The 18,395-nt window shown below is 47.5% G+C and overlaps 7 protein-coding genes across 7 annotated transcripts; 2 read left to right on the forward strand and 5 right to left on the reverse strand.

Annotated features, from left to right (window-relative positions):
• Nucleotides 1-315: 315 nt before the first annotated feature.
• Nucleotides 316-2,183, reverse strand: FOMMEDRAFT_114757 (CoA-transferase family III; the record flags this gene model as incomplete). Its single annotated transcript, XM_007271734.1, has 7 exons — nucleotides 316-648; nucleotides 715-900; nucleotides 953-1,248; nucleotides 1,298-1,623; nucleotides 1,683-1,800; nucleotides 1,861-1,966; nucleotides 2,037-2,183. The coding sequence occupies 7 exons, from the start codon at nucleotides 2,181-2,183 to the stop codon at nucleotides 316-318; spliced, it is 1,512 nt and encodes a 503-aa protein (XP_007271796.1).
• A 220-nt stretch (nucleotides 2,184-2,403) lies between these two features.
• FOMMEDRAFT_162309 (uncharacterized protein) lies at nucleotides 2,404-5,983 on the forward strand (the record flags this gene model as incomplete). Its single annotated transcript, XM_007271735.1, has 7 exons — nucleotides 2,404-4,320; nucleotides 4,375-4,545; nucleotides 4,598-5,243; nucleotides 5,295-5,442; nucleotides 5,499-5,615; nucleotides 5,665-5,778; nucleotides 5,833-5,983. The coding sequence occupies 7 exons, from the start codon at nucleotides 2,404-2,406 to the stop codon at nucleotides 5,981-5,983; spliced, it is 3,264 nt and encodes a 1,087-aa protein (XP_007271797.1).
• Nucleotides 5,984-6,144: 161 nt separating this feature from the next.
• FOMMEDRAFT_162310 (uncharacterized protein) lies at nucleotides 6,145-10,383 on the reverse strand (the record flags this gene model as incomplete). The annotated part of the gene is made up of 14 exons (XM_007271736.1): nucleotides 6,145-6,358; nucleotides 6,410-6,587; nucleotides 6,642-6,750; nucleotides 6,818-7,063; nucleotides 7,124-7,398; nucleotides 7,453-7,606; nucleotides 7,670-7,789; nucleotides 7,845-8,307; nucleotides 8,366-8,755; nucleotides 8,814-9,154; nucleotides 9,213-9,330; nucleotides 9,394-9,789; nucleotides 9,846-10,120; nucleotides 10,177-10,383. The coding sequence occupies 14 exons, from the start codon at nucleotides 10,381-10,383 to the stop codon at nucleotides 6,145-6,147; spliced, it is 3,486 nt and encodes a 1,161-aa protein (XP_007271798.1).
• Nucleotides 10,384-10,654: 271 nt separating this feature from the next.
• Nucleotides 10,655-12,244, forward strand: FOMMEDRAFT_149425 (uncharacterized protein; the record flags this gene model as incomplete). Its single annotated transcript, XM_007271737.1, has 7 exons — nucleotides 10,655-10,719; nucleotides 10,780-10,969; nucleotides 11,027-11,078; nucleotides 11,139-11,452; nucleotides 11,508-11,557; nucleotides 11,610-11,876; nucleotides 11,935-12,244. The coding sequence occupies 7 exons, from the start codon at nucleotides 10,655-10,657 to the stop codon at nucleotides 12,107-12,109; spliced, it is 1,113 nt and encodes a 370-aa protein (XP_007271799.1). The 3' UTR covers nucleotides 12,110-12,244.
• Nucleotides 12,245-13,182: 938 nt separating this feature from the next.
• On the reverse strand, nucleotides 13,183-13,980 carry FOMMEDRAFT_97559 (HIT-like protein; the record flags this gene model as incomplete). Its single annotated transcript, XM_007271591.1, has 4 exons — nucleotides 13,183-13,374; nucleotides 13,485-13,546; nucleotides 13,614-13,748; nucleotides 13,830-13,980. 4 exons carry the CDS (start codon nucleotides 13,978-13,980, stop codon nucleotides 13,183-13,185), a joined length of 540 nt encoding a protein of 179 aa, XP_007271653.1.
• Nucleotides 13,981-14,168: 188 nt separating this feature from the next.
• FOMMEDRAFT_129892 (uncharacterized protein) lies at nucleotides 14,169-15,466 on the reverse strand. Its single transcript, XM_007271738.1, has 2 exons — nucleotides 15,077-15,466; nucleotides 14,169-14,981 (listed from the first exon to the last, which is right to left on the reverse strand). The coding sequence occupies exons 1-2, from the start codon at nucleotides 15,189-15,191 to the stop codon at nucleotides 14,233-14,235; spliced, it is 864 nt and encodes a 287-aa protein (XP_007271800.1). The 5' UTR covers nucleotides 15,192-15,466; the 3' UTR covers nucleotides 14,169-14,232.
• Nucleotides 15,467-15,546: 80 nt separating this feature from the next.
• On the reverse strand, nucleotides 15,547-18,288 carry FOMMEDRAFT_24023 (uncharacterized protein). Its single transcript, XM_007271530.1, has 4 exons — nucleotides 18,238-18,288; nucleotides 17,921-18,161; nucleotides 16,323-17,855; nucleotides 15,547-16,266 (listed from the first exon to the last, which is right to left on the reverse strand). The coding sequence occupies exons 2-4, from the start codon at nucleotides 18,104-18,106 to the stop codon at nucleotides 15,787-15,789; spliced, it is 2,199 nt and encodes a 732-aa protein (XP_007271592.1). The 5' UTR covers nucleotides 18,107-18,161; nucleotides 18,238-18,288; the 3' UTR covers nucleotides 15,547-15,786.
• Between the last annotated feature and the right edge of the window lie 107 nt (nucleotides 18,289-18,395).

The following is an 18,395-nucleotide window of genomic DNA, read 5'->3' on the forward strand; positions in this document are numbered from 1 at the left end:
GGCTATACTGATAAAGCCGATATGAAAGGCTACGGTAGGTGGTGATAGAGAGAAGGAGAGAGCTTGGAGCAGTGCGTTCCGCAAGTCGCAACGAGCCTGTCGCAAGCAAGTATTGATCAGCGTCACGTGCCAGACGCGTCTGTCAGCCAACCCACAGCAACAACTCAAAGTCTCAAACCTTGTCAATTGCATGGAGCACACTTGGTTCGTATCTTCCTAGACCGTTTACGTTAACGGGAGACTTGTATGGACACCATAGCGTGACTACATAAACAAAGCAATTCCAGATATTCAAAGGACAATTGTCTATGTTTCTCAAGCTTCTCGAGATTCCCTTTGAAGCCATTTGGCCTCATTAGCATCGAGCCTCAACGGAGCTTCCCCTTCCACGACGGGCGTCAATGACAATTTCGCGGCGTGTGCAACGGCGGTCATCTTCTTGAGTTGCGTTTCATCCTGAGTATTGGAATCTGGCCTAGATTGTCTGAGGTTCACGGAATGCGTTATCAACTCGTCTGGCCATGGAACAGCACCACTTGGCAATGAGAGGCTCTTTTCAAAAGCAGCGTGTGGCTCAATTCGTCCCAGCGAGCGGATCCATTGGCCAACCGCTGCAAGTGATACTCTTACCTCCCAAGAACCTCCTTCCTAAGGATTGAAATTTTGACTCAGTCACTCTAAATAGTAGAAAGAAATCAACGGGAAGACGCGTACCGTGACTGTTTTACACAGAGCTGCATTGATTCCGAAGGCAAGTAGATATCCCGAGGCATGATCAATAGCTTGGCAGGGTAACGGTCTTAACGGAGCTTCATTTCCGTTTGGGTCCTTTAAGCTCTGCTGGAAAGCTTCTGCCTCTGCATATCCAAATCCTGTTGCGTTTTGGACGAGGGAATCGAACTAGAAGGGTACAAGTTAGCTGACACCTATAGACTGAAATAGAATATCACACCCCGCGCCGATCTTTCCATGGACCATCCCAGCCATATGCTGTCAGACTTGCACACACGAGCCCAGGGTGCTCTTGCACCAGTTCTGCGACACCGAAGCCTTTGTCGCGCAGACCGCCAGGCCGGTACGCCTGTAGGAAAACATCCGCTTCTTTGGCAAGTTCCTTCAGCTTTGTGCGATCTACTTCATTATTCAATTCGAGCTGCGTCGTACGTTTGCCTCGCGAGGTGTCACAATCCAGATAAGGCAGATCTGGAAGATTTGGAGAAGTAATGAGAAGGACATCTGCACCGTGGGCTAACACTGCTATGAGCATTAGTTGTTTCCATGAATGTATGGAGTTCACCTGCTAACGTTCTTCCAGCAATGGGACCAGCTAGGACACGGGTCAAATCTAACACTCGAATGCCATCCAACGGGTGTGATGCCGAGGAATATGTCTCCCGCTTCGGGGCCTCTCCAACTTTAATGAGCTGAACCGGTGGGGTCGTTCGAATTGCTAATGCATGTGGATGCTTGTCCCACTCTTCAAATGTCCTTGATTTTGTAGCACACATCCCATTGTATGCGACCTGATCTTCAAATTCTTGAGCGTCCCAAGTGAGCAGCGCAGCTTGAATAGATTCGCGAGTTGCTTCGCAGTGGAGAAGGTCCAGGATACCTTGCTTGTGGCTGATTGACTCTCGGTTTAGGCTATTGATGGCTCTTCTTGTTGGGAAAATGTAACTTACTGAGGAAAATTGGTATGAATTCGAACAAAACCATCCTTGGTTTGGTATAGTCCAGATAGTTCGTCAAATGATTTCCCAGACGGTTTCTTGTCGTCGATAAGCCAGTAACTTTCACTCTCTTATTAATGTCACCATCATTTATGCAAGTCAGTTCACAGAAAACTACAAAATACGCAACTGAATTCGAGTATTGCATGCCTTGGATCGACTGAGACGGTTTGTGCCTTCCCGGATGCTAATTGGTAGAAATATGCAGCAGCCAAACCAGAAAGGCCAATTGTCGTCTTGTGCATTCAGCGTCCATAGGTAATATGAATAATTTATATTTAACTTTCCAAAGTGTGGATTGCTCACTTGTGCGGCTGTGCCGAGTCTAAAGGAGGAGTTCACAGAAGGATCAGGAGTATCGCCCAGATGCAAGTTTTCCAAGAATTCATCAGGTAGTCCAGCTTCCGTCCATATTTTACGTGCATGATAATTTGAGTCATTCACAGAGTACATAGTGCAAATCCGCTAATACACACACACACAAACGGTAGGACACTGGACAGCAGTAGGAAAGGAGTTGAGACACAGATGACCTGCGATTGCCCGAATAGGGAAAAATCAATCGTCGCGGAGTTTAAAAACGCGTCCGTGGCGAGTCCTGATTTCGGTCCCCCTAAAGCGCGTCTTCGTTGCCCCTCCCACTGTCGTTCAACCGACGCTGCCTGCAGCAATTATGTCAGGCAACCCACCATCTACGGGTCGTGACCAGCAGGGTCAACAGTCCCCTCCGCCGTCTGTGACGCCTGGCCGCCGCAACCCTGTGAACCGAAGCTTCTCTCAGTCTAGTTGGACCGATACCCCTTACCACAATCAGGGCACATCATATTTCCCACCGACCCCTGGCGCGGGACGCACGCCAAGTCGCTCACTCTCAGGTGCTCGGAGCCTGAGTGTCAGTAGCGAACACGATGAAGATGACGACGAGAACGACGATTCGGATGAAGACGACACCAGTGCCACGGAAAGACGTGGCAAGAGTCCAGTCTCTGCCCGCGCGGTCAGCCCCGACGAAGAGGGCGAAGACGGGGAAGGAGAACGCAGGCAGCGTTACACGGAAGATGATCCCGTTACAGTAAAAGAGCGACAATCGCTCATGAACGTTGACCATCCTTTCGGTCTTCCTATTTGGAAACCTGCACTATATAAAAAATCTCGGACTGTCAACAGAGACGCAGAAACGGCTCTTCATGCCACTCCAACTGCTTATGGAGAATTACACTTGAATCTAGGAAACATAGTTTGGGCTGTATTATTCGGAATTTGGCTGGCAGCGATCTGCCTTCTGGTCTCTGCTATTCTATTCGTGATACCCTTCGGTGGTCGCCAATATGCGCCGCTAACTTATGGTCTTGGTTGGTATCTATTCTGGCCGTTCGGAAAATATGTTGCGGGTTGCCGGGAAGAAGATGTTGAAGAGGATGACAACTTCAATGCTCGTTTGTCATCTGACGCAGAGTCTCCTCACAGCATTAGGGTAATAGATGAAGTTGACGAAAATGTGTCGGCTTCGTCTCAGTCTCGTTCGGCGACAGGCACACAGCGAAATGCAACTTCCCACAGTGCGAATAGCACTAATAAAATTGGTGGTATCAACGAACGCACCGCATTCGCGCTTGGTGGACCCAAAAAGTCTTATGGTACAGTTTCTACAGGACGGTATATGAAGGCCACATATGCGAAGTCACGGCCTGGCGATTGGTTAGGCAGGGCAGCATTCTGGTTGTTGTTGACCTGCATCATTGCACCTCTCATGCTTTTCGTCTGTCTTATTTGTTGGTTCCTCGTCGTTACCGTTCCAATGGCCAAACTCAATTGGGAATTGCTTAAACACATGTTTCAACGCCCAGACACCATTCGCTTCTGCGCTGCTCCGTCTACCGTAGTGGTCCCCTCCGCAGAACCCTCGACCTCCACGAATCGAGCCGACGGTGATGCCACTGCTCACGGCCCGACCTTTACATTGAAAAGCGCTAGGCTGTCCGCTGGACAAGCAGCACCTTCTGGTTCGCCATCGACAGTCTTACTCTGCACGTATCGTGCTGTTGGAATACGATATTACAAGTACACAGTCGGCGGTGTCAACATATTCTTTGTCAACCTGATGGCTGTCGTATTCTTTGCCATTTTAGATGGTTTTGTTCTCCTTGGTATGAAAGACGGATATGAAAAGCGGGGAGAGCATGTACCAGCGGTATTAGAAGTACTTGCGAGCAGAGTGCTTGTGTTCCTCGTCAGTCTGGCGAGTGTCATTCCATTGTCTTACTTCATAGGTATGGCTGTCGCCTCTATCAGTGCTCAATCGTCCATCGGAATGGGTGCAGTGATTAATGCAACGTTCGGGTCGATCATCGAAATCATTCTGTATGGTATCGCTCTGACTGAGGGGAAAGGGCGTCTTGTGGAAGGAAGTATCATCGGCAGCTTGCTCGCAGGTGTCCTGTTGATGCCTGGTACCAGTATGTGCAGTGGCGCCGTGCGGAAAAAGGAGCAAAAATTCAACGCCAAGAGTGCTGGCGTTACCAGCACCATGCTGATCATGGCCATCATTGGCACTTTGACCCCTACTCTATTTTACCAGACATACGGAAACGTGCGTGCTTTCTTGCCTAACTGTTGTGTGCGAGAACTGACATGGTTTTGCTAGTTTGAGCTCATTTGCGACGGCTGTCCAGGTCCAGACAAAAGATCCTTAGTGGAAAAAGTGCCATGGAACTGTACTCATTGTTATTATGAGCATCCCGACCCGGTTCATGACCACTTTTACCAGACAACTGTCAAAACGCTGATGTACTTCTGTGCTGCCATCTTGCTTCTCGTAAGCTGTCGCAATTAACTTCCCGTAAGGGCTAGAGCTGACTTTCATACAGTCTTATCTTATTGGCTTATGGTTCTCTCTAAGAACCCATGCATCACAGATTTGGCAGAACCCGCAGCCACTAATGCACCCATTCGATCTACCTATTACTCCAGGCCAGGGGAGGGCGTCCTTGTATCATCGTCTGACCCAAGGAGGCTTAACCTTGCCGACGCATCGTTTGAACAGGAAATCGAGCGAAGTCACTGTACACGACGGCCAGCAGTCACGAGCTCAAACGCCTGCCGTTCGAGATCCGCCGTCTGGGTCTCAATTTCCTGGTGGCTTGTCATCCGGACCCCCTTCCCCAGGGCTCACCCGCAAAGTCTCGCATGGACCTCAGGCTTCTCAGCATGCAGGAGCTTATACTCCATTAGTGGAGAGTGTAAGCCATGCTGTAAAGAATTCGGGGGTGCAGACTGCGAATTTACCTGACAATCTGACGTCGGATGACTTTACTCGTGCCGTTGCCGTTGCGACTGTGTCAGCACTCAGACACCAACAAGCCCTTTCACACTCCCCTGCTCGTGTACGGAATAGTGCACTTGATGGACATGAAGATGGCGGTGGACATGGAGGACATGAAGCACCGAGCTGGAGTCGTACCACGAGTGCTAGCATTCTGTTAGGCTGCACGGCTTTGTATGCTGCTATCGCTGGTAAGATTTGTCGTTATTGGCGAATAAGCATGTACTAATGCTTGCCTCAAGAAATCCTCGTAAAACAGGTCGATGTTATCCTGGAGGGCTCCGGGATTGATGAGAAATTCCTAGGCTTGACGCTTTTTGCCCTGGTTCCTAACACAACTGAATTCATGAATGCTATGTCATTCGCAATGTACGGCAACATTGCTCTAAGGTGAATCGGACATAATTTTGAGTAAGGAGAAGACGGTAACAATGTCTGTACTTCAGTATGGAAATAGGTTCGGCTTATGCACTGCAAGTTTGCTTGTTGCAAATTCCCGCGATGGTCGCATTTTCAGCGTGGAATGATCCTCAAGGAATGGGGTCAGTCGCGGACACTTTCACGTAGGTCAACACTCTCATCTGTCAGCCACATAGCTCACAGTATGCATAGGCTAATTTTCCCGAGATGGGATGTGATAGCGATTGTTTTATCCATCTTCTTGCTGACGTATACGTACATTGAAGCAAAGAGCAACTATCACAGGGGAAGCACCTTGATTCTAAGGTGTGTTAAATGACATCCTGCTTGCCGGATATGATCTGAATATTAGCAATGAAGTTATCTTGTACTTCTTGCGGGCTTCTACTTTGCGCCGCAAAGGCCTGATCGTGTCGACCAAGGCATGGGTATATTTAGCATGAAAGATGTTGATTCAGCGTCAGTGCTACAACGCACCTGGCTTATCTTCTCGTCGCTGTGGACGAGATGATCATTCATTTACTGCAAGCAACTACTGACAACAAATTTTGACGATTGCATGTGTATTACATTCATCTTGATATTTCTACATTGGACTTCACGGATCTTGTCGAGTATACATAATTTATAGTGCCCGATAGCGAATATATTGGATCATGCCATTTGCAGCATCTAGTGTGTGCTTCGTAGTGATTCCAGAATTGCGCGAATCTCCGAATACGACGTTCCGATTTTCTCTGCTTCGTTTCTACCGGAAAGTATGCGGGTGATTTCTGGAGAAGGGTAAGGGTAATCGAGGAATCGTTCGAGTAAATCACCGTCGAGGAACCCGGTAGCTGCACCGTTTGCGTCGGAACGACCTCGTGAATTTGATGGTGCTCGCCAGCTTTACAAGTCTGCGTCAGTCTCTGTCAAAAATGCATAGGTCATAACGTACAGAGTATGGTCTAGATCACCTGGTCCCTTAATAACGCCTGCCATGTTCCTTTCTAAGCTACTAAGCAGTCTAGAAAGATCATCCTCGACGTTGACAACGACAGCGATACGGCCGGTAGAAGTGAACAGCAGTTGCTTCGTCTGTAAACCAAATTTATTCGGTGTGGAGTCAAAGCAACCTAAAGAGAAACCTCAGTTCACTGGAACCAACAGAATTTAAGACAATCTCGTACCGGGCACGCATTTATTGACAATCTCTTCAATGTTGTACAGACCGTCTTGGTCAAGAAGCATCTTACTTCCTTGTTTTTGAAGCCTGTACGAGAATAAGTTGTTGTCGTTCTGTTTCATGCATTGCACATCAGAAGTGTTTTTTAAAATGATGATGCTATAGGAGATTAAAACTCACGTTCGCTCCAATGACTGTTTTATTGTCAAACGCCCCGATGCATAAAGGCCATAATGGACTGTAATCCCTTGCAAACGTTGTTAACTTGTCGTCTTCGAGCTTCAGGACGGCCAGGGAAGAGACTGCGTCGCCGATGACGATTAGGTCGTCCATCACAACTGCTGTTATTACGAGGTAATTGTGATTCCAGCTTGTTACGGCGGTGAGAACAGTGTTGTCTCCATGTTTGAGGCGGAATACATCGACCTTTTTACATTTCACTTAGTGAGCTAGTTCTGGCGGTGAGGATGGAAGGGACAAACTCACGCTTGTGTTGATCGCAACGACCAACTTCCCCTGAATACAAGTAAGTGCATTCACAGCTCCTTTTACCTCCGTAGATGCTAATATATGGGGTGTTTGATTTCGCTTCGACCCAGTTGAGATGATCAAGATCCGACCACGACTAGGTTCTCGTTCGGTTTCGTCAAAGTAAACTGAACCAACGGCGAAGAACGTATCCCAACCAATTCCACAGTCTAGAGAGACGAGTGCGACGGCAGTTATCTCTTCGTTCGGCTCGAGGGATATTTCATGAGTGGCTGTCAAACTCAGTCAGGTACTACCAAACAAGGCTATGCTATCGATACACTCACTTCTGAAATCAACGGTGTCGACAAGCTTGAACGAGCTGGCGGCCACAGGAGCGCCTTTGAATGTGCTTCGGTCCAGCTTCAAACAGCCAACACCAAGCAGCTTCGCAGCTGAATGATATGCAAGTTTCGTAGGATTTTCCTTTCCCATGAATACCTGACAATGAATCGGGAAAAGAAGTTAGGAATGGAATAGATCAGCCGATATTACTGAACATACCGTCCGTATATGTAACTTGTCAAGTTCCAAAACCCGACCTACGACTAGACCATCAAGCGTCGAAAGAGCCATCGAGGAAGTAAACGATTCTGAATGAATAGCTGAGGCGAATGTCACATCCTAAATGCCGATAAGCCACCTCTTACAGTCGCTGCACAGAAACAGGACTACTCACCTTGATGAGGACAGGCGAATGACTTAACGTATCCTTCGATCTATAGAAAAGTGCTGATCGAGCACCACTAGCAAACACCGCCGGCTTATCATTAACCTCACATCGACTCAACGAAACGGGTGCTCCTCCAAGACCGAAAAATTTCTTTTCACCAAGTACTCCCTTCTCGGCAAAAGGCATCGATACCACAGTCCCATTCGCAAGGCCAACCATTAAGTAGCGATGTGGTTTAGACTCTTCTTCGCTGAAGTCACAGAGAAGTAAGGATCGTGGGAGATGAGGCATGACGACAGGTACCGCGTCAATTTGCTCAAAGGTTGGTAATCGGAGAACTTTTACTTCATGTGACGACCAGAACCCCAGAGCGACGAACGAAGAAAAATTGGCGCCTCTTTTCATGGGTGAAATCGAAAGTGCGGATATCTCGGAAGACGATCCATCAGGTGAATAGAATTGTTTACGACTAAAAATACCACGGTAAACGTCAATCACCAATCACGAACTTACATGCAAGATCATACCTCTGCTCATTAATTTTGTCTGCAAATAAGTTCAATAAAACGACAGTCCCTCCCGAGATTGCGACGCAAATTTGACTGGGACTAATATCCGCCAAGACAATCTTGTTTCCAGGTCCTGGAGACCACTGGTCTTCGCGCAATCCGGTTCTCGTGTTTAAGAGTATGACAGAATCTCGGCTAACCTGTACGACGTAACTGCTGCTAACATATTCGGATTTCCCACTTTCAGACATAAGCCGGGTTAGCATATTCCCTGCGACGAGGGTGCGTGAATCAATTGTCAAGTCGGAGAAGTCATTGGAACGAGAAACGGCAGTTTCTTGTTGCGAATTGGGTAACTCTAAGAGATGCGTATTCGTATCTGTTGTAACTAGCATGTAGTGATGGAATCTATGTGCGGTATAAGTTCATATCCAACATCGAAAAACCGCGAGATAGTTAAACGTACGTATCATCGTACTGTCTCCTTATCGGCCACATTCCGGTTATGTTCGCAATACCTTCTATGCGAGCATCTTCATTGAAATTGGCGCCGTTCCGAATAACACGTAGCGAACCGGTGCTCTCGCCTCCTGAGCAAGTGATGATAGTAGGCTGGCCACTATCATCGGTGTCCTCGAATACAGCATCCATTATAGGTGCTATGTTCTTAAAAGTATCAGAAATCTCAAGGTATGAACCATTCGAAGATCGTTCGGAGGTGACGCGGATGAGTTGTGAGTCTCCGAAGTGTGAACCGACGTATATGTATTGTGATGCTAGCGGCGTTAGGGATGTCGGAGGCGATACCTTTGGTCGGAGACTTCGTTAGATACGCTGCCATGTCTGTTTATAAGTTGACACATACTTCTCCGAGAAGGACTATGTCGAGGTACGCGTACTGAGGGTTAATCGCAAGAAGAGCGAGCCGGCCAAAGCTGTCGCCGAGCAAATACCTTAAGCCGTCTTCGTCAATCTGTGCCCAACTTCAAAATCAAGGTATGAGCTGAGGGTTAATGGTATCACGCTCTAAAGATTCCGGTACGTACGCTGTAATGTCAAAATACGGCCAGTTTACTTCGGCTTGGGGTATCTTGCTAGTGGATGATTTTGATTGCGATGAAGAGTTCTTCTTTTTCTGTTTCCTATCGATAGAATAGAAAGCAATGGTGCTACCACCAAGAACCAAAACACCTCCATTTACGTTCCAGCTACTCTTTATCTGAGGTGGAACAGGAATCAATAAATTGGAATCTTCGTCAGGAACATGAAATTCGGGAAGGAATGAAGAAGGCGAAGGAGACAGTTCAAGATCAGCTAGGGAGAGGTCATGCGATGTGACGCTTAATTTTTGCATGTAATCTTTATATAAGATTGCCAGTGCGGTTGCGCGGGCATTCGTAGTCCGAAGAAAGCATAGCGATACGATGTTTAGTTCGCGCACACTACACCACGATCCCGTGTCAATGTTCGTTTCTTTGAAGAGGAAAGCATGGCTTACGCGGTATCAAATTCGGAATTAATGAGTCCTTTTTCCAACTCTAGGACTCTGAGTTTCCCAGTGTATGAACAGGCAACCGCAACCTTTCCCTTGTGGTCCACGAGACACTTGCTAACGTATTCGGTGGGCCTTGCATTTCGTTCGTGGAGTGATACAGTCTTAAGAGTCTTCAAGCTTGGTCCAGAGCCTGCATTGCTTTGTACGTATTCAAGAAGGAACAACTTTGGGTCTGGATGGTCCGTTAATACAAGCAGGTGGTGCTGAGAGTTCTCATCCTGCGGCAGCCTTATATGAGTCTCTGATAGCAAGGCTAAATGATATCTCAACTTACGTCTGTCGGAACTGCTTGGAGAGACGTGATGCGTCCCCAAATCTCAAGGACACACTGTAAGCGTAACGCGTCGGGAAGAATGGCAAAGACCTCGAGAATGCTGGACTTGGCAACGACAAGATATTCGGTATCTTCATCTTCGGTCAAAGTAGTCTTGATAGAGCCCACGACCGAAGTCGGCTGGTGAAATGTAGCTACGGCCTTCATCGAGGGCGACGAGGACGAGTAGATGTGCCGTGCGGACGCGGCTTACGGAGTAAGTAAATGCAGTATTTATGTGGTCATCGACACGTGCTGGTTTATTCGACCCGCGTCGATCAACTTGAACGAGAACGGAGAACCTGACTTATGTTCCTGAGTCCTGACTACCAACAGCACTTAGAGATTTCTGTTGGTCACTTAGAACGAGTGAATAATGTCAAATAGAGCAACAAGGCCATCTTTATCTTCAAGGCCGAGCTCCACCTCTTCTCATAAAATGGACTCCAAGAAAAGGAAAACCGTGCCAGACTCTATTCGTCCGATCGTGAAGACAAAGAGAAAGTGCGTGTTCGTTCAATTTCTTTACAATTGCACATTATAGACCTATACAGATTGCTCTAGATGGAATTCATCGACTATTATTCTCACCGCCGCCGCCGTCGTTATCGCTGCCGTAGCATATAAATTCTTCCTGAGCAACAGCAGGCAATCCAAGATCCTCGCGGACTCACTTGAAATCAAGACTCCAGCATTCAATGTTGTTGATCTCCCCGGACGAGGGAAGGGATTAATCGCCTCCAGAGATATTGAAGTGAGCTTTCATGTTTGTCAGCCATTAAGGCTTGGTTTTAAAATGATGCTGTCGTAGCAAGGCGAACTTTTAATCAAAGAAAAACCTTTGATTCTCGTTCCTAGCTCAAGTGAGTAGTAGCCTGTCATCCGCGCATAAATCTATTGCTTCACTAATGTATCATGCTTAGCGACCCAGTCTCCTGTCAAAGTACTGAAAGAACGTCTAAATGCCTTAACGCAAGACGAAAGGAATGCATTCCATTCCCTATCCTACGTCACTCCTGGAAGAGATTCGAACACACAAGACTCACTTTCTGATGACGAGATGGTATTAGCTATATTCCAGACTAATGCTATTTCAGCCGGAGACAGTGCTGGTTTGTTCCCTCATACCGCAAGGTTGAACCATGGATGCAGCAAGGCCTTCAATTCCGTGTATTCTTGGAGGCCTCATGAAGGACACCTCGTCGTACATGCGTTGAAACCAATCAAACGCGGCCAGGTAATGGCGAGACACTTTCTCTTGTGACCTCTGAAAAAATTTATTATTTTGATAGGAACTCCTCACCACATATACAGACACCAAAAGACCGCGCCGTGAACGCCAGTGAGTCTCATTCTCCCGGTTATGCCGAACGGTACTTAAATTCAATATTCAGACACTACCTCAAGAGCTACTACGACTTCACCTGCTCATGCTCAGTCTGCTCTCTACCAGAATCAGAATCCCTCGCTTCTGACGAACGTCTCTCGAAAATGAGTTCTCTCCATCAAACATTCGCATCATGGGGAACCCGAGAAGTCGACGGAATCAACGCCTCGCTAATCGCAAAGGCAATTTGGGAGATCGGAGAAGAAGAAGGATATTGGAGCGAGCGTGGAAGACTCGCTGCGGACGTAGTGCATATTGCAGCTGCTCATTCTGAGTGAGTGTTTATCTAACAAGTCATGTCTTGTTTATGCATTGCTGAGTGTTTGAATTAGTGAGAATGCTGTATTGGCATGGGCAAAGCTTGCACATACTTGGTTCTCTATTGAGCTCGGTGTGGATAGCACTCAAGCTCTACAAATGCAAGCCTTGTTAAGCAATCCGCGTACACATCGCGCTTGGGCATCGAGAGAACCACAATCAATAGAATTGCCGGATGTGATATCTTAGCTTCTATAATTATAACCACAATCCCGAGTTGTGTGTATTTTCGTAACTTATTACTTGGATAACTACCTCTATTGTTTATCTTGTAGTTTAGAGTAGTTGTGATGCCCAGGATGTCGAGTTGCTAGTAAATACATGTATGGCTGCTAATAGAAAGGCTTATTCAATCAATTTCATTTCTGGCCCAACAACACTGGACCACATGAACAAGCTCGAATCATATCTTAAAAATTAGATGCAACAGTCTAAGCATGTCCCAAGCTTAGATATCATAGCTTCTCTACATCTTTTGAATTGAAAAGAATTGAAACGTTAGGAGTGCAAAGTCGCACTATTGTATACCACTCAGAGAACCACAGCCTCTCGGAGTCAAATGTCAATCACATATCTCGTCTCATATGATGCTGCATGACAGGAAGCACAGTCAAGGTACCACATCAATCCACATATCAATATCAATTATCAAACGCACAGCACGGCTCGTCCATTATCCTGAACAATTCATCGCATCGCACATCGCACTCTGTCATACCGTTTCCACTACGGTATTATTGTTTTACATCCCCAACGTAAAGATTAATCCCGGGTAAGTACGGAATGAGATTCCCTATCTATATCAGTATATGCACACCATCCGATGGTTACTGGTATGGTGGCTGGGGAGCGCTCGCCCGTTTCAGAATGACATACCCGAGGCACTCAGGCAGGTTGGTTGATCGGTGGTGATCCGTCTTGAGCGCGAGCCACCTTCACCTTCACCTTCACCTTCACCTTCACCCTCACTTTCATCTTCATTCATCCCCATTGATATTAAGCATTCCTCCGTTCCGTTCCGTTCCTTTCTTCTATTATTATGCGCCCATAAATAAATACCCGATGCACAGAATTGATTCCGCGCTGTCTATGTAGCGGGAAATACGACATCACTATATGTGAAAATCAAGGTGATAATAAATCGAGTCAGTCAGAAATATCATTCTAGATAGAATCCCCAGACTGATGATATGAACAGCGCTCACCTTACAACAATAACAACATTACCATCACAGCATAACAAACATGAAAGGGAAAAGGAATTACAACTTCGACTTTATCCTCTGCACAAGCTCCAGTGCATCATCCTCTTCCAACCTTCCCCTCGCCTCAAACTCCATCCTATGCATGTCTCTATATGACAAAGGATATTTCCGCGTTTCCTCCGTTGTAGGAAGGACGGAGATCTTAGAGGTAGCATCGAATGTTGGTGCGGGTACAATGTGATAATGTACCTTCCCCAACCCAAAACAAAGCAAAGCAAAGAAAGGCACGTAAGTTACATGTGTAAATTGAAAATTGAAAATACCTGTTGTAAGAGGAATTATGAGAGGGGATTGCTTACATGAGGAACGGCTTGAGCGTATTCTTGATTACAGACGACGTTTAGACCGTTATTTTCCATAGCTACAATCATTTCGAACAAAACAAAACATTAAGCCATCACGAATGAGCTTTCTTACGGAATAGATACCTTTAGTGAGAGCATTCGCAAGCTTTGACACAGCTTGCCCAAGAGCACCAGCAAGTTCTTCCGGAAGCTCAGAAAGATGAGAATGGTGTTCCTTTGGAATCACAAGTACATGACCGGGTCTTAGAGGGGCAATGTCTGTTAACCCACCGAACAAATATTTAGAACATTCGTTAAATAAATAAGAAACTAGAAACTATGATTTCGATTAACACTAACCTAAGATAGCCACAACTTTCTCAGTCTCAAACACAGTATACGAAGGTGCTCCCTTGTAGATAATTTGACAAAACACACAGTCGTCGTTTTTTGACGACCATGATCCTGGAACCTTGCGGTCGACGTGGGAGCTTATAATGAATGAAGTCATCCGAGCAGAAGTGAGGGAGGGCTAGCACTGTAGGTGGGAGTGCATCGTCACGATGACTGAACTCGAAGTACGGAACTTTCGTGTGGACGTTCCGTCGATCAATGAGATCGACACAAGTCATTTCTTCTTTCGGAGAACTCACAAGACCTCTTGATCATTTCATTAAACATATCAGTTTATTATCTCGTGCGAGTCTATATTTCGTTGAGTTATTCTAAGTAAATGTAGTTGTTGAGGTTGAGATCCAGTTCATTAGCTGAACCAGGATCCAAGCATGAAGCCGACTATGCCTGCACCGATAGCACTAGCCGCAGACAACGCCATGATCTGTCTATCCCTAGAACTCTTCGCTCCTCGTTCAACCTCTATTCCCGGCACAGACTCAGTCACCGTAGCATCTACTCCTTCCCCCTCATCACGCAGTGTCGGCACACGCTCCCCACTTTCCCTCACCAAAGCCTGCGCAGCCCTTATCTCCGCCAACACATCCTCTTGCTTCTCCTGATGCACCCTCAACTCCTTCAATCCCTCCTCCACAACCCTCTGATTCGCCTCGTTCAACTCGATAACCCTCCTCTCAAAACTCTGCACAAGCCTCTTCCGCTTCCACGGCTCAACAAGCACAATCGCCAAAATAAACACCAAAAGGTTAAGTCCAAGCGCAGCGAGCGATCCATACGTACTCGCACTCCTAATCTTATCCGACCACACCTGTTCTTCATGATACCTCGACAAAATCGATCTCATCAACTCCGCGAATTGTCGTTCCGTGACTGCGTCTGCCTCAGCTACGCGAGCTTTTGCTCGCGCTTCGTCTTGTGAATGTAAGTGATCCGCTCGTACGAGTTGCGTGAATCGCATCACGTCTGCCTCTGTCCACGTCGATTTCCTTTGTAGGAGCTCGTTCGTCTCGCGTTGCGAGTTTGAACGACGCGCGACGGCTTCTTCGTATGCTGCTTTGGAAGCTTTGGCTTCTTCGCGGATTTCGTGCATCTTGCGCTCTTCGTTCCATAACCACAAAGCAAATTTTTAAAAAGACGTTGTCAGCTTCAAGCCGATATCACATTCAGAATATAAGAATAGAGTAAATACACACCGTTCTCCGTAACAAGCCTCTTCAGCGTCTCGATCTCATGATACCCGGTAATCTCATTCATCCGTCCACCAAGCTGCTGAAACGTCTTCTGCGCCGCAGACGAGAAGTTATCCATTCGCTCTCGCAAGTTCGACGCGTTCCGAATACTCCATCTCCGCACGCGTTCTCTGACTTGGGTAATATCTATCGGGGCTGGCGCTGAAGAACCCGAAGACGTCGATTGCGTGTCATGTTCGGCTTCTTGCTCTAAGTTGCCCTTGGAATCATTTGAAGGGCCTGCCTGTGGTTGAGTCCGTTCTTTCTTTGCTGACTCTCCAGAGTCTGAGGTAGCAAAGTGTCTATAGCAGAGAGCACACGGACGAGCAACAAGAGGAGCGACCCGAGTGGGCCGCCTGATGGTCCTTAGCATAGATGCAAGAGTGTTAAACAAAGCCAAATAAGGTCCTCTCAGCAAACACGTCATCACAAGCGTGAGATACGATCTATGTATTCTGCGTATCGTCGAAAAAGAACAAATCCGCAAGTAAATACCAGGAAATCTCGTAAAGTAAGGAGCGAATGATGCAAGCATGAAGGCAACTAAATAGTAAAACGAGAAAAAAAAATAAGAGAGAAAGCGAATGCGGTACTGTATGCAAACTGAGTTCCTATCACAATGCAGCAGGCGCCTGTCTACAGAAGAGAGAGAATAATGATTGGGGGAATGACATTTAGCTCCAGACGTCAAGCATTAACCGTGAACGATCCTTCAGAAGTTTCAGCTCAGCTGCACCCTCCTTCTCAGCGCTGCCACCCTTTGCCTCTCCAAGGATACGAGCCAGGGTATCTTCGACGCTCTTGCTCATGCTCTTTGCGTCACCACAAATGTATACGTATCCCTTGCCGTTCAAAATTGCATTTGCAAGTGCTTCACGCTGTTCCCAGATAAGGTCCTGTACATAAATCTTTGATCCGTCGGGTTTGTATGGCGGTTCACGCGAGAAGGCACATTGCATGTGGAATTTACCGCCGAGCTCCTTCTCGTACTCTGGCCATTCTTCCCTGTAGAGGAAATCCACTGTCGATTTGCGGCACCCGTAGAACAGCCAAATCTGGCCCCAGTCAGTAAGAGCTTCGGGTCCGTTCTTCTCAACAGTACGACGAGCCAAAGCAACGCGTTCCTGCACGAAACCTCGGAATGGAGCCACACCCTTGAGAAACATATCAGTAATTTTGTCCTTCTGATAGACTCTGTTGATGGACTTACAGTGCCAGGGCCAACCATGATAACCGGTGTCTTCGGGTTTGTCGGAAGGCGGAAAGTCGAGCGACGCACGTGAATCGGAATCTTGTACCCAGACTCAGCCTTGTATGCGCCTCTGGGACCATCAATGCAGTATGTTGGGGTATTGACATGCGTTGGAGCCGAGGGATCAGCAATTGCCTGTTGGATGACTCCATCGTGTGCATGTTTCAAGCTTAGCAAGAAGTTCGTGCCAACACCGTACACATTCTTCGCAGGTAGGTGCTCTGAAGTAACAGATTGGTACTTAAGGACAACAGCAGTAACGTGAACCGATCCGGGGTGCAATTTCGGGCTTGATGAAATCGAGTAGAATCGGGGCTGAAGGCGGGGCACGCTGGAAACAATGATATCAAAGGGCACAGGCCAAGCTGTCGTGTTCTGCACCGATGGTACAACATGAAGGTCATTGCCCGCAGCCAGTTGAAGGATTTCGCCAATTTTGAGGCATCCGCCTGCAACGATCTTTCCGAATTTCTCCTTGTCAGCATTAAGATCCTTAAGGAACGCCTCAGCTTCTGGCGTAGGCGCGAACTTGGAAAGTGTGCCGAGAATTTGACGACCAGCAACGGCAGAGATGTCAATGTAGTGACGGAGAACCGTGTTGTAGGTAGTCGGGACCGGGAAAGGAACCTTGGCAAGTGCCGGATCAAGAGACTCAATGCCGATAACCTTGTCCTTCTTTTCGTAAAGGCCGAGGGCGCAAAGGAGTCGGTCGACTTCAAGATCAGCGTTGGATGGCCATACACCAACGTGGTCTCCGTGTTGGTATGAAATGCCAGAGCCTTCAATGTTCAGTTCCAAGTGAACACAATTACGGTCGGCGTCCATGGTGAACAACTCGCGGGCGACCGTAATTGGAGCTGGGTACGGGTTCTTGGCATCATGAATACCCTTCGTCTTGGTAAGCGCACGAGCCGAGAGTTCACCGAGATAGACTTTTTCAGGGGTATAGTCTTCGAGTTCAGAAACGACGAAATCAGGTGAATCACCGCCTTGTCCCTCTTCTACACCCATGACCTGAGCAAATGCTTCCCACATACCGTCCTTCCATTCGAGATAGTCTTCTTCCATTGAACGATCGTCATCGCCTTCGCCGCGCTCGCCGATGCGTACTGCACCCATCTCAGATAGCGCAGCATCCATTTTGCGTGCAATAGCATTGTAGTGCTCGTAGGTCTTGTTCCCGAGACCGAAAACCACGTACTTAAGGCCCTCAAGTCGGTGGGCACCGTTTGAGAACTCGAAGTCGGATTCGAAGACGTTTTGAGTCAGCGTGACTGCGTTATCAGTTGGCTCTCCCTCTCCGTAAGTAGCCATGACAAAGATGACGCAACAGTCCTCTGGGACTTGGTCAAGGTTGTCAAAGTCGTATTCTTCCGGGTCACACACGAGAGAGGCAAGTCCGAACTTCTGTTTTGCCTCCTTAGCGAGACGAACAGCATATTCCTCTGCAGTACCAGTTTGCGAACCATAGAAAATAACAATACGTTTTTTCTGGAGTGAATTGTCAGCACAACCGTTCCCTTACGAATATCAGATGGGAGATCGCGACGACATACGCTCTCCTTCATTTTTGCAACGAAATCACGGGGATTGCCACCACCGTTGGCAAGACCTTTGGCGGGTGCTGCGGGTACATTGGAAGCCTTTCCAGATGAGAAAATTTGGTCCTTGAAAAGATAGAGTGCCGCAAGGACTACGCCAAGGCCGAGGATGACCACGTCAGAGGAGGAAGTGGACGCCATGACGGGCTCTGGCGAAGGAGTGAAAGCAGCAGGACGGACACGTAGACTGGACGAGCTGGAGAAGAAATTCATGGGTGAGTGTGAGCCAAGGGGAAGGTTGGGGAAGGATAGGGAGGGCCAACAATACGCACTCTAGTGTTCTTGTACTGCCGGGAGTTAAAGTGTTGGGGAGAGAGATGAGGAGGTCGTCGGAGTAAGGAAGCAGACTCCCGCAATCGTGTCACTTATCTGCACTCCTTACCTAAGCAACTCTAATTTTTCGTCCCTCTCGGCTTTTGCTTCCTCGTGT

Source organism: Fomitiporia mediterranea (genome assembly GCF_000271605.1).
Source record: "Fomitiporia mediterranea MF3/22 unplaced genomic scaffold FOMMEscaffold_18, whole genome shotgun sequence".
Taxonomy (NCBI): Eukaryota; Fungi; Basidiomycota; class Agaricomycetes; order Hymenochaetales; family Hymenochaetaceae; genus Fomitiporia; species Fomitiporia mediterranea.

What these genes read in the sequence shown, in the direction of transcription:
- FOMMEDRAFT_129892 (XM_007271738.1), bottom strand. Translation starts at nt 15,191, where the DNA reads ATGGATAACTTCTCGTCTGCGGCGCAGAAGACGTTTCAGCAGCTTGGT. An exon ending in GAGGCTTGTTACGGAGAACG is followed by an intron (nt 14,982 to 15,076) that starts GTGTGTATTTAC and finishes TATGGAACGAAG; the next exon opens with AGCGCAAGATGCACGAAATC.
- FOMMEDRAFT_24023 (XM_007271530.1), bottom strand. Translation starts at nt 18,106, where the DNA reads ATGGCGTCCACTTCCTCCTCTGACGTGGTCATCCTCGGCCTTGGCGTA. An exon ending in TTGCAAAAATGAAGGAGAGC is followed by an intron (nt 17,856 to 17,920) that starts GTATGTCGTCGC and finishes AATTCACTCCAG; the next exon opens with AAAAAACGTATTGTTATTTT. An exon ending in TCATGGTTGGCCCTGGCACT is followed by an intron (nt 16,267 to 16,322) that starts GTAAGTCCATCA and finishes ATGTTTCTCAAG; the next exon opens with GGTGTGGCTCCATTCCGAGG.